General features: G+C 48.3%; 1 protein-coding gene across 1 annotated transcript in view; it reads right to left on the bottom strand.

Annotated features, from left to right (window-relative positions):
- dok1b (docking protein 1b) overlaps positions 1-12,579 on the bottom strand; it is a 30,104-nt gene extending 17,525 nt beyond the window's left edge. The window contains exon 1 of the mRNA XM_006629117.3: positions 12,114-12,579. Coding sequence (XP_006629180.1) covers positions 12,114-12,170 — 57 coding nt within the window. The 5' untranslated portion in view covers positions 12,171-12,579. The remainder of the gene's footprint in view (positions 1-12,113) is intronic.
- Positions 12,580-12,979: the final 400 nt, after the last annotated feature.

The following is a 12,979-nucleotide window of genomic DNA, read 5'->3' as shown; positions in this document are numbered from 1 at the left end:
TGGTTGCTTTCTGCTTGTCTGTGTAAGAGTGTGAAGACATGAACACTGTTGTCGGTTTCAGGGAGTGTAGTCCCAGGGATCGACTAACTCGACAAAGTGTGGGTGATTACGCGACAACGTGCTCACCGCCGGGCTCAGCTGGAAGTAACCTTGCTCAAACAGAACAACATGGAGGAAGAGTATTCACTGGCTACAGCCAAACACGAAAGGGCGAAGGCGACAGTCCTGAAACAATTATTACCTCTTGTCTGAATGTGTCATCTAGACACATATTCTAGCGCAGTGCTGCCCTAAGCCCACTCAGCCCTGTGTCGGTGGTGGGTCCTGATTGGAGACCATGTGCTGGACGTCTCCGCGTCGCACTCGAAGCAGGAGGATCAGCCCTGGCACCTGGAAGCCCTGCTGTGGCGATGCTTCAGTCCTGCAGTCCGGGTGCTGAGGGTGAGCAGGGCTGGTTTACAGTCCCTCTCGGCTCTCCGACTGCTGGGACAGGGGCAGCTGCGCCTCACACTGCTATGGCAGCTCTTTCCTCGCCCTTCCCCTGCCCTGCTCAGTGCAGAAGCTGCCCCAAGCCCGTGGGTGTTCACAGCGTGTCACAGCACTCCTCTGCACCTGAGCACCCCGCATGTAGCGAGACTGTCCCGCAGCAGGCCTCTGGAGATAGCTCTTGCCTTGTGTCTGTTTTTCACATTTGTGTTCCCTCTAAGTCACAGCTGTACCCCTGGATGACCTCCCATGCTGTGCCAGATGTCGTGATGTGTACTGAAATTGCACAGAGCTCCCTGAGGAGACCTCGAGTCTCAAGCTCTTTCCATCAGGTCTCCTTCCCAAAGTCTACATACAGTTAGTTCTCTGTGGTTCTGTGGTTAATAGCAGACAAAAATGTGTGGCAAGCAGGTTTAATTACACTGCACAACACAGAAATACTGAACATCTTCAGGTTTTATCTTATTTATTTTCGGATGTGTACACAGAGTACTAATTCTAAAACAAAAATACTCTTCAGTCTTGTTTTTCCTTAAATCCTTAAAGTTCTTTTGAAAGGTACACATGTACTAGGTAGATTTTGTTAGCAGGTAGGCCACCTGGAGAAACCGTGGTGAACGTGCTCTCTTCAGATGCTGGGCCATGTGGGTATTCAACCATGTGACACATCCATGACCCAGGATCTCACCAGCATCTGCCTTTCTGTGTAATCACTGCAATCACTGGGTATCCTCTGATCTGTACGTCTCTAGCCTGGCTCTTTACAGAGAGTGCAGGTTTGAGCTGTTTGTCAGTGATCAGTGCTGGTTTGTTCAAAGGTAGACCAAAGGCCAGTATAATAGTACTGGCCTAGGTACCCCGGCTCAACAGTTACAGGCCGATTCTGACCTCCCGAATCACTCCCTCAGTGATCCCAGTGCGTAGCCAAGGTGCTGGAATAAAGAGACCTCCAGCCACAGCATCACAAACTCCTCATCTGAGCATCAAGGCCAGACAGGGCTGCATGGATGCTGTGAAAGTTAACAGCAACCGAATAACACGGATGAGCCCCAGAAACTCTTAGAGGATATTGGGAACACCATTGCATAGGACACACTCTTCAGAACACGCGAGTCACCACGAACAAGAAGACTGCACCTCGTGTTCCCTCACTTCAAACAGCACCTTCTCGGCACAGCCCACCACACACACTCAGAGGAGTGGACACACCTGTCTGGCAAGAACATCCTTGCTGTCCATTCAATCGCTAACTGAGATATCTATCACATACATCATCTTTACTCCAATCTGGATTGCTGATTTCCTGAGATCCCAGCACAACTCACGACTAGGAACAATTCCAATTCCAATTTCAGAGAGAGAGAGACGGGGCTCTACAGTATATTCAAGCAGTTTCACTTAAGTTAAAAAGTGTCTGCAATTCTCAATACTGATGTCTGATTCTCTAATAAAAAGATTGAGAAAAAAATTATCTGAAAACAATTCAACCAAAGGGACCAGATGGCCATACTGCCTCCTCTTCATAAGCTTTCTTATTTTCCTGAACTAATATGTTAACCTGTTTGATGAAGCAGAAGCAGATATTAAAATATCTCGCAATCCACTTTTCCTACCCTGGAGTACCACACACACATCTGCACCCCTCTGGCTGAGGCGATGCGTGTTCCCATAGCGACAAGCTCCCGCTGCCTACAGCACCAATAAAGGGAAGGAAGTGGAACAGCAGCATGCTCACAGGACGGAAAATATGTAAATGACTGCGAGAGCGCAGGCCAGCGAGGTGCGATAGCAACTTCCTCAAAACTCCGCAAGAAGCTCCTCTCATCTGCCTTCTGTGACTTGCTCTTGCTCCTGGTAGCTACAGCCCCAACGAGCGGCTCTCTGTGAAACCAGAGGCACATCCTGCTCTGCTCTCCCGCCAGCCCGGCTCTGCGGATGAGCCCGAGAGAGACGGGCCGCACTCCGGCCCTCAGAGCGTCACTCCAATCTGAATTTGCATAATTAGTCATGATAAGCATTTTGTTATCTGTGCAGAGAAAAGATTTTGTTATCAGAGAAAAGATACTGCTGCTCTGGAATCAGCCCAGCAGAGCAACTAGAAACATCCTGGAGCTCAAGGGAATGAGCTGCACTGACAGACAGAGGGAACCGAACCGAACCCTTTTAAGTCTTTTATAGAGAGTATGAAGGGACCTGGGACAAATACTGTCAGTCAGCCCAGTGAGCTACAGTATGAACAGTGAAACACGAACCACAGGTGCACTGAATTGCACTTAAAACTCAGAACAGGAGGCTCCTCTCAAAGTATCGTGGGAGTGTGGGACAAGCTGCCCGGCCTATTGAAGAAACGGCTGTATTAGATCCTTGGAACTATTAACCACCGACTACTAAACGGGCTAGATGGGCTGAATGATTCCTCCCCTTCCTGCGTGTTCATACCGTAGACAGCATGATGCTGGGAATGTTTATTTTAGATTTACAAAAACAGCATTTAGATAGGAAGGAAAATACGCTGTGGAATTGCACAGAGCTACTATAACACAACAGAGCCCTTTAAGGGAAAGACTCCTGTCATCTGTGACTTCCTGATCATTAACTCGCGGCACACCCTCTTTTGTAAAGGGTCTGCTCAGCCTCTTCGTTGCCGGGCCAAAGCTTGTCAAGGGTGAGCAAGGCACAGGGCAATCCTGCAGCGGAGACCTTCACCGCCGCGTCGTCTCAGACTCTTACACTGCCCCCTGTCAATATCGGGACTCACATTAGGCCGGATTTAAAAGCCAAGCCAGCAATTTTGCATCTGGAGCAAGAGGAAGTTTATTTAGCATTTATTCCCCTTTTCTCTGAGCTCTGTTTATCAACGCATGGAAACGATTTCCCTGAAATGCTGACGGGAGCTGTTGACTGAAGTGGACATGAGCTTGGTGATCCGAAAGACAAAATCCTCTTTGTCTGATTCATGTCTCACTGACAATTTGCGCCTGAATAACTGCAAGATAGATGGTTGTTTTCATGATGAAACATATTAATAAATGTGCCGCATGTCCCATTGTTAGGCTGAGTATATTTTTATAGAGAGAGAGTAAAATGGTGACTAGTTTCAGTGCAAACGTTGGCATATACTGCAGAACTGAAACTAAGGAATTCTTTCTTTTTTGTATTATTTTAGGACGCACTGTAACCTTCTGCATTTCTGGTGTGCTTTTTGCATGGAGACTTGTTTCTGAAAAAGCAGTTAGAGTGCAGGAGTGCTCAGTCCTCCGGGGCTCGCGGCCATGTGCACAGCAGTCCGCGTGGCTGTGGGTTTGCTCCAGTTCGGCCTCTACGCTAAGGAAAAGCACAAAGTGCTCGTGTCCATTACTGTCCACTGCAGAACTACACAGGGACACCAGGCAGAAACCCTCTTTTTGTGGTCACACAGACGTTCTGAGGCTCCCCAGCCCTGGTCCTCTAAGAACAGGTCTCTAGTGTTTCGACCCGGAGGGGGTTGTGAGGGGTGCCGAGCTGGACTGCACCGGCTCAGAGCTTTCGAAGATGTTCATTTCCACACTTCTGGTAACACTGTCACAACAGGAGTTCCAGTTTCAGGAGGAAGTACGCGTGAGCAGTTCCCAGCCAGAGCACAGGAAGCACCATGTGTCACGGTACGGCCTCGCCAAGTGCCCGTGCACAGCTTCTCTTACATCATGGGAAGTGATCCCGAACCAGCAAAGAGCCACGGGACAGTGCAGGGTTTCAGCTCTATTCCGTCACTCAGCCAGACTCCCAGTGGACCGGGGCCCTCTCAGCTCTCAGCACCTCTCTGACCCCGGTGGCGTGCTGGGCACTAGCAGAGCGTGGTGCTGCAGGTGACGGACGCGCCTCTCCTCCAATCAGGGCTGTGGTGCCTGTGACATGCTAAAGGATGAGTGGCTCAAAGGAGGGTGGGCGGGACACAGCAGTCTGCCGAATCCCCTGTGTGTGGTCACGGGTTCAGAACGGCAAGCAGAGACGCGAAAAGCACATCATCAGCCTTTCAAACCCGGCGGGCATAACAGAAAATAATGAGTGATTCTACACTAAAAATAAAAGCGTCGACAAAGCACAAATTTTGCTCATCTTTTCAATTGTTTTTTTTTTTTAACTCCTGGGCAGCTACAAAACAGACAAGGAAGTCCGACAAGGAACTTCTACACTAATTAGACTGACAAAAAATAGCTCTCTCTGTCGCCCCCCAGTTCTCTGCTGAAGGCAGGCCGAGCAGAAATGCAGGTTCACCACACAGACACCCTGGCCGACACAGAAGAAAGGACACGTAGAGCTAGCAGGCGTTTCCAGACCCAAAAGAAAAAAGAGCCATTTTCATCTCCACGCCCTGCTTTTTCACACAGTGCGCCAGGCCCAGAAAGAGCAGAATGTGCGCCCTGCACGTGCTTTTTACACGCTGTGGTAACAGGAGATACTGTTAGATCCTCTTTAACCGACCAGGTGCAAACGCTTGCTCTGCATCTGCTTTCCAATGGCGACGCTGTGATCTCAGGAGGATGTTCGGCCAGCGCAGACACAGCAGTGGATCAGCGCCGAAATTTCGAACCCACAGATTAACCTACAGTCCAGGCTCTGATTGGAAACACAGCTGGAACACAGGAGTCACATAACTCCCCCAAACAGCGATGAGCCCCATAAGAGCAGCACATCCACCCCAAATTCCCAGAGGGCTCTCACAGCTCCAGTCCAGAGCCCAGGAATGAAGCACAGAGCCAGTGGCTGCATCTGCTGTGCCCTGCCCGCAGCTGCCACTCTGAACAGGCTGCTCAGCTCACTGGGGACCTGCTCTGTATCAGCTAGACTGAGGATTCTCTCCTGCTGGCCAGCCTCTACTTCCTTTACATCTAGTTTGCTACATCTTTTATTGTTTTTTTAAAAACTTTTCCTCCACACTTCCTCTGCAATGTGAAAATCAGGAAGGTCGCAGAGGCAGCCAGGAAAAAAAAGACTCGAGTCAGAGACACGACCAGCGAGGGACAGAAAGAAACATAACTGAAGGCAGCTCGGCAGGGTAAACTATTCACACAGAGGGACTTACAGTCCTCAAAGAGAACAGAAGAGCTTTAGATTTATTGCTGACATGTTGTTTATCCTTTTTATGACTGCATCCATAATAAACGTGCTAGTTTCACAAGAGAAACAGCAGCAAACAGATAGGCCATTGATATTTTTGGACACTCGCATAAAAATGTTACCCAATTGAGGAAACTGACCTTTAGCGAACAGCGTTTATCGATGCCATCTCTCGGGGACAGTGGTTAAAACACTGGCTCCTGCAGATAGAGAGCTCTTCCCCATCCTTTCTGTCTGAACCAGCCATACCAGCCACACAGGCTGCTGGACGAGCAGAATTCTCCGCAGGGTCAGAGCCTGCGATCTGCCACCCCGTCACCTCCGCCGTGAGGAGTTACAATCTCTGTTTTTATTTTCAGTTATTCTATACCTATATTCTCCAATAAGCACACTTTAGATGCTTGTGTTTTATGGTTATTTTTCTAAAACATGTGCTTGGCTCAGGACGTTACCTGTGGGCAAGTCCAGTTTCTACACTGCCACAAAAACAGAGAAGAAGACAGCAGAGAAAGTCCGGAGCTGTGGCTCAGGGCCAGAGAGGCTGTGACAACAGGAAGATGAACATGATGTCTCCTGGTTAACCCAAAGAGTTCAGATGCTGCTGTGCTCCACTGTATCTGACAGCCCTGCTCTGGCAAAAATGATGTTTTATTACTTTGTAGATTTAACTTTCACCCAGCCATTCTGAAGAGCCCAGGTGAGGCCATATACAGTGCACGGAGTGTGTTTTTACTGTCTCCAAGACACAGTGAAGGACTGCGTCACAGCAAGAGAGAACAAGAGAGTGTCCCTAAGAGGAGACAAAGATTGGAGCTGGGACAGGGGGCTTCCTATCCAGCGCCCCGATATTTAACTAAATCAAGAAAAGAGTTTGCAAGAGGTCTGAGCGAGCTCCAGGCAGCCAGGTGCTCCTACACAATCAGCCAACCTCCGCACAGGGCTGCCACCTGTATAAAGGGGAAACATTAAGATCAGTTCACTTTCTACTAAGGCTGACTTCCCTCCAATGACAGCGAAGCAGACATGGCAACAATACTCATAGAACTGAAATAATAACATTTGCATTTCTCAGCATCGAAGAAACAATGAGGAGAAACTGAAGTTCCTCAAAAGATTCATCAAAAGGAGCTTTTCTGGTTTGCCTTGGTTAATAGACCACTTGGCACATCAGTAAGAGTCACTATTAATCTGCCAGCACAATTAGGCAGAAGCATGGGGAGGAGAGATAAATCAAGAGACAGAAACCAGAAACAGCCGTCTCCGTAGCCACAGCACCTAAACTGACCGGCTGTGTCCCTGCCAGCCCCTCCACGCAAGGGTCTCCTAACTTTCACTGCGTCTCGGAGGCCAGCTGGGACCACCCACGGCGAGCACACAGTCACTCCCAGCGGCTCCGAGAAGCAGAGTTTTTCCTATGAAACAAGAAATGGTCCGGATGAAGTGAGAGGATGTGTGTGGGGGAGAATGAGTTTTCGAATGTCCGGAAATCAAGCGATTGATAAAGGTGTGTGTGTTCATGAGGCCCAGTTTCTTCTGACTCTCAGATCGGAGAAGTTAATTGTGGAGGTTTATCTGCAAGATGAAAGTCGATAGATCAATATTTCATGCAAGTGCTTATGCACCTGAGCGTTAGGTGGGAGAACAGTGTGCTAATGTGACGCATCATGCACCTGCTGTAATACACGTGCAGATTCGTCGCTCCTGCTGATCCGAACAGGCCTGTGAAGCTGCTGCAGCAGTGGGAGGTGAACGCTCTGTTTTGGGGTGACTGAGGGCCAGGGCAGAGAGCTGCCTTTCTCTTCAGCAACAAGCCTGGAAAAACGGAGGCTCTCTGCCAGACTGGGCCTGGACTCACCCCTCCTTCTGAGCTGAAACCGGGCCACAGGCCATGGAAGAGACAGGCCCGGCACGCTGGTGCAGAAGAGATCTTTGTTCCTGCTCTATTCATTCGCCCTCCAGTTTTAAATCTGAGCCTGGTCATTAGGCAGTAAGAACACGAGAACAGTTACAATCAATGAGGCTGCTTGGGCCATCAATCCCATCAGGACGTTAGTATAAGGGGGAACGGCAGTCCCAATTTCTCAGACCAGTTATTCAATCTCAGTAACAAAATAAATTCATTGACCTTATAGGAAAAAATTACAAATTTCGAACTAAGCACAAAATCGTGAACTTTGTAAAAGTACTGTAAGTCGCCATGTTGTCACAAACTGGCATTCCAGCTCTCATGGATTGTGACGTGATTCTGGCCTTCCTGCTCACCAGTCACTGGACTGACTCATGTGATGTGATGTACAAGCAGTAAGTAAGTACAGGCGTATTAAAGTGCAGATTGTTCAGCAGACATTTCACCGCGGAATGCATGCAGAGTTAATAATGAGCAGTATTTGCCGCGAAACAGTCTGGAAGTTGTGAGCAATACTTGTATTGTATTAAAAGAGCTGTCTTCACAGGCCTGCTTGTTAACAATGTCATAGGGCCGCAACACGCCAACAGAGGTTTACGTCTCGTTCTGAACCACAGACACTGCCGACAACATGGCGCTGCGCAGACCTGGAGAGCTCGTCTGCTTTGTGATGTCAATTGGAGGTTTTACAAGTTACTGTGTAATTTTTTACTTTTTCTGTGGTTTGAGATGCACTCATCACTGCCGATTCTTTCTAACCCCAAAATATAAAAATAGCATTTCAGTTCATCCTTAACTGATCCAACCCCTTCGTCCTTATATGAAATGAATTATGGGTTATCATACTATTTATTCGGTTCTTAAAGCTTTCCATCAACGTCTGAGGTCTTAAGCATTTAATTGCTGTATCTGTTTTTTTTAGTTATGGCCAAGAAAGGTCCTGGTGAAATTTTGATGGGGTGCTGGTGAACAGAGCCACAGCCTTGCACACAGACCAAGCATTGATGGTACTGGGTTTTTCTCACGCAGATCACTTTTTGAAACTGGATAAAAAGTAGAATTAAGTACTGTATAGAAATAAGTGACAAACAGAAACCAAGAAAAGGGTTTATGCCTGGAGATGCCGATTCCATTTGCGACGCACAACTCCATTAAGACTTAGTATAAGAAACGAAGTGCAGCTCAATCAACTATTAAAATGTTAGGGTGGTGGATATGAAAGCAATGTCACAAGCAGGTGGTCTTGCTCATTTGGTAGAATGCCTCCTGTTCCTGGTTTTAAAAGCCCTTTCATGTGGGCTGTGCCTGGAGAAAACATGGTGCTCACTCTGTGGACAGTCCTCTGTCTGTGCTGCTGTACACACAAAGAAGGCTCCACAGCCGAAACGCTGTGCTTCTTTTCTTCTCTATTCAGCATGGAATAAACCTTTACTTGATCCTTTGCATCTTCAGTGCAGTGTGACAGAGAGCTGTAGTGAACTCAACCCACTACAGTGCAGTGTGACAGAGAGGTATACTGAACTCATCCCACTTCAGTGCAGTAGGACAGAGAGCTGTAGTGAACTCAACCCACTACAGTGCAATGTGACAGAGAGCTGTAGTGAACTCAACCCACTACAGTGCAGTGTGACAGAGAGGTATACTGAACTCATCCCACTACAGTGCCTCGTGACAGAGAGGTATAGTGAACTCATCCCACTACAGTGCCTCTTGATAGAGAGGAATAGTGAATTCATCCCACTACAGTGCCTTGTGACAGAGAGGCATAGTGAACTCATCCCACTACAGTGCCTCGTGACAGAGAGGTATAGTGAACTCATCCCACTACAGTGCCTCGTAACAGAGAGATGCAGTGTGTTTCTGAAACAGGACTCCTCCAGCAAAGGAGTTTCTCTGAGTGGGTAGCCCTGAGTCAATCTGCACACACGTCACAACAGGTCTCTTTCTGTAGGCGAGGTGCAGGAGGGTGCTATTACACAGTGCTTTGGGCGTTCTGGTTTCGTCTGCCCACCTAGAAACCATCCCATTCCTGTGACAAGGCCTCATCTCTTTCACAGTGACGCAATCAGACTCCGTGCACTTTCTACAGTGACTGCCTTATTGCTCCAGGGCATGACATCGAGGAAGTAAAAATTACAATCTGATGTGAAAAACTCTGCAAAAAAGTGCAAAGACTCATTTTTAACAATATTCTTACCACCAACGTGCTGTGGTATGGTCCATGCCTTCCATACATAGTCCAAAAAACAACAAACGTCTCTGCCTCCTCTGTCAGACAATCACAAAAGACTCATTTTATAACTCACAGAATTGTACCAATGTTTTAAAGGATTCAGAACGTTGTTTTCACTGATGCAATGCCATCGCTTGTCTTCTAGGGATTCCTCTGCAGGGGACGATGTTCAAACTGCCTGCTTACGAGCTGCTAGTAACAGTACGAGGTCTCCTCACTCTCCACTCCACTTATGCCTTCAAGCACAGGTTTAAGTTATTGTGCCTCACCTCTCAGGAATGTGTTTCTTTGTGGAATAAGTGAAGCACAACATTCTTCAGCTCAATTCTCTCGTGTGGTGAATGAAGACGGTCCCTCCCACAGATATTTGGGATGCTTGTGAATGAAAAGCTCAATCAACATACAGCAAAATCAGTTCTTGGTAGTGGAAGGCAACTTATCAATTCATCTTTTACTTGCTTTAGCTGACAGTTTTATTGGAAGTAGCACATGCTTGTATTTATACAACTGACCACCTTACTGAAACAGCTCAAGCAAAGGGTTCAATAGCTGTTCCCTGTGATTGGAACCTGCAACCACCCCATCATACGTCCAGGGCCTTAACAGCTACTCAACACTCCTGCCTTCAAGTCCTGAACGGAAATCTCTTCTCCACCTGCACGAACTCTGAGCTTTATATGCACAGCTGCTGTTCATAAAAATCAGTTTAAGATCAGTGTCATGCAAGGCGGCCTGTAAGGAAGAAGTAGAGAGCACTCCAATTTCTGAGCTGACTTACTTGAGGTACTGGGCTAGAGTGCCTCCATCCCATTCCCATGGTCCAACTGCAGCCCACAGCATGACACTCAAACTAGGACTTGGGCTCACAACACCAAGCACCAGCAGGACCGAGGAAACACAACTGTCTAAGGTGACTGAGCTCAGTCCCAGAATGCAGGAGGCTGTATAAGTGTCTAAGGTGCCGCTGCAGTAGGTGACTGAGCTGTCAGAGTCATTATGCCAACACTCCCCCACCCCCATGGAGACAGCATCTCAGTGATCCGTACAGAAAGCCAAGGTCTGACCTGCTCTGATTTCACAGAGCACAGAGCACATCCTGGTGGCTGGTGGATGTCTCAGGCACATACGAGTGGACAACAGTTGTTGGCCTTTCAGTTTATCTATCCTTTCCTACAAGCCAGCAGTCAGATTCCCAGTTCATGGGAGACTCCGTGTTGCTCCAGGACTGGTCAGGGCCCTGGAGTGGTGACTAGGAGGTGGAGGGCTCATATTCCAGGTAGGACACAAGCAGCAAAAGTAAAACAGTAAAATGCTGAACAATGGGAGGTCGCTTTGGATAAAGATGTTAGCAACTATATTAACAGTGATGTTGTGGTGCAATGCTTCAGCCAAAGTCCAACTGCTCTAACAGCCAAATCACTCAGCTCTTGTGAACTTCCTCCTCAGGCCTGCACATTTTCCTATGCTACCTGTCAGAAGCTCATAGCGTTAGTGTCACCCGTGTGAACGTCAGTGTTATCGCTGCACCTGTTTCCGAACTCACAAGTTCACGTAACTCACTACTGAGTCCAACTTCTCGTGACCGCATTGACCTAGCTCTGTCGTAACAGCACACGCGAAGAAAGCGGCCACAGGATCGTTTTGTCGTGAGATATGCTCTGTCTTATGCAATGTTTTCCAATAAATCTAGATATGCAATAATTCCAGCAACTCGCTCATGGCCAACTACGCCAATGCACAAATCACATCACTAAGCCTCCGTATTCCTTAAATAAACGCTTTTCGGGTACACTGTTTTTGATATCCTTAGACAACATCCACTAACTCAACACAGCCCTTTGTCCTGCTCCACTTTGCATAAACTGAAGAGAATCCAGAGGCGATTATCTGCAAACCTTGCGTGGGTAACTTTCCTCGTCTAGTATCTGCTAGTTTTTTTTTTAAGAAAATGAAACATGGATGAGAGAGGAAGGTTACACAATCCGCACAGGGCTCAACGTTTCACCCCCCTATGGAGATTAACGACAATCACCGACGATTACTTTCGAATGCGTTCTTTTACCCAAAACCGAAAAAAAAGTGCAAAACACTGCTCTTCACGCACGCATTCAGCACAGCCACCTCTGCCTTCTCCTCCGACTTCCTCTTTTAAAAGAGTTTCATTACTGTCAGTGCACCGAAGTGCAACAAAAAACTAAACTTTATTACCCAGAGGGTTCAACGTGACACACGGCAGAAAGACTGCGGCTGGAAGGATTCAAGTCACTTTGTGAACCGTGCGCCCTGACAGACGGGCAGGGCAGTGCAGGGGCGGGTGTGTGCGCACCGATGAGCGCTCTGGGGAGACAGCCTGCCCCAGCCTGTCAGACAGCACACGATCTCGGTCTTTACCTTGCCAAACTTCTGGTGCTGGACGTAGAGTTGGCCTTCTTTAACGTGCGTATCCATCTCCTTCCGTTCCCCCCGAGAGAGGGTTTTGTTTTCTTGTGAACTTGTCACACGGTTGAATGACTTTTTTTTCTCCTTTTCAGTTTCTTAACTTCTTTTTTTTTCGCCCCCAGACTTCCTACTGCCTGTAACTTCCGCTTGGCAAACGGCAGACGTTGGGGCTTGTGCACCAGCTGCGCTACCGAGAGCCACTGAGCCCGGACTGCTCCTGCTGCCCCATCGGCCACGCGAAGCGTCGCTGCCTCCGCGGCGTGCAAGCCGTGTTCTCCGCGCGAGCGCACGCAGGTCCCCGCCACGCCGCGCCACGCCTCGCAGCGAGTGTGAGTGCGGGACCGGGCTGTGACAGGCGCTGTACTTCGGTCCCCGCCAGCTCCCTCCCTCCGGCTCTGCCCCCGCACAGCGACCCAGCCCCCTCCGCACCCACCCCGCGCCGCGTCACGAGTGGCACAGCGGGGGCCCGGCAGCGCGCAAGCGGACGTTTCGCCCAAAATGTAGCAAAAAAAAACAACACAATTTTGTTCCAACTTAGAATTGCAAGAAGCGCTGAGAAACTCAATGGAGTGATGGACGTGTTTCACATTAAAAGTTGCGCATTAGTAATAGGTGAATGTATATAAAATGTGAATTTGGCTGCGCAGAGTGTGGCATTTACAGTTGTCTGATCTGGGTAAAACTCATTTGGGGAAACATATTTTTAAATTGTTTTCCTGAGCGTTTAAAAGTGAGCTTCTGGCGATGCGTGGCTGACTTGTTCAGTCTTTGTAATTGTATTGTTGCCTCTAGATGGAATTGATCAAATTCAAATGTAG

The sequence above is a fragment of the Lepisosteus oculatus genome, chromosome 1, assembly GCF_040954835.1.
Source record: "Lepisosteus oculatus isolate fLepOcu1 chromosome 1, fLepOcu1.hap2, whole genome shotgun sequence".
NCBI lineage: Eukaryota > Metazoa > Chordata > Actinopteri > Semionotiformes > Lepisosteidae > Lepisosteus > Lepisosteus oculatus.
This window is presented reverse-complemented; position numbering and strand designations above follow the sequence as displayed.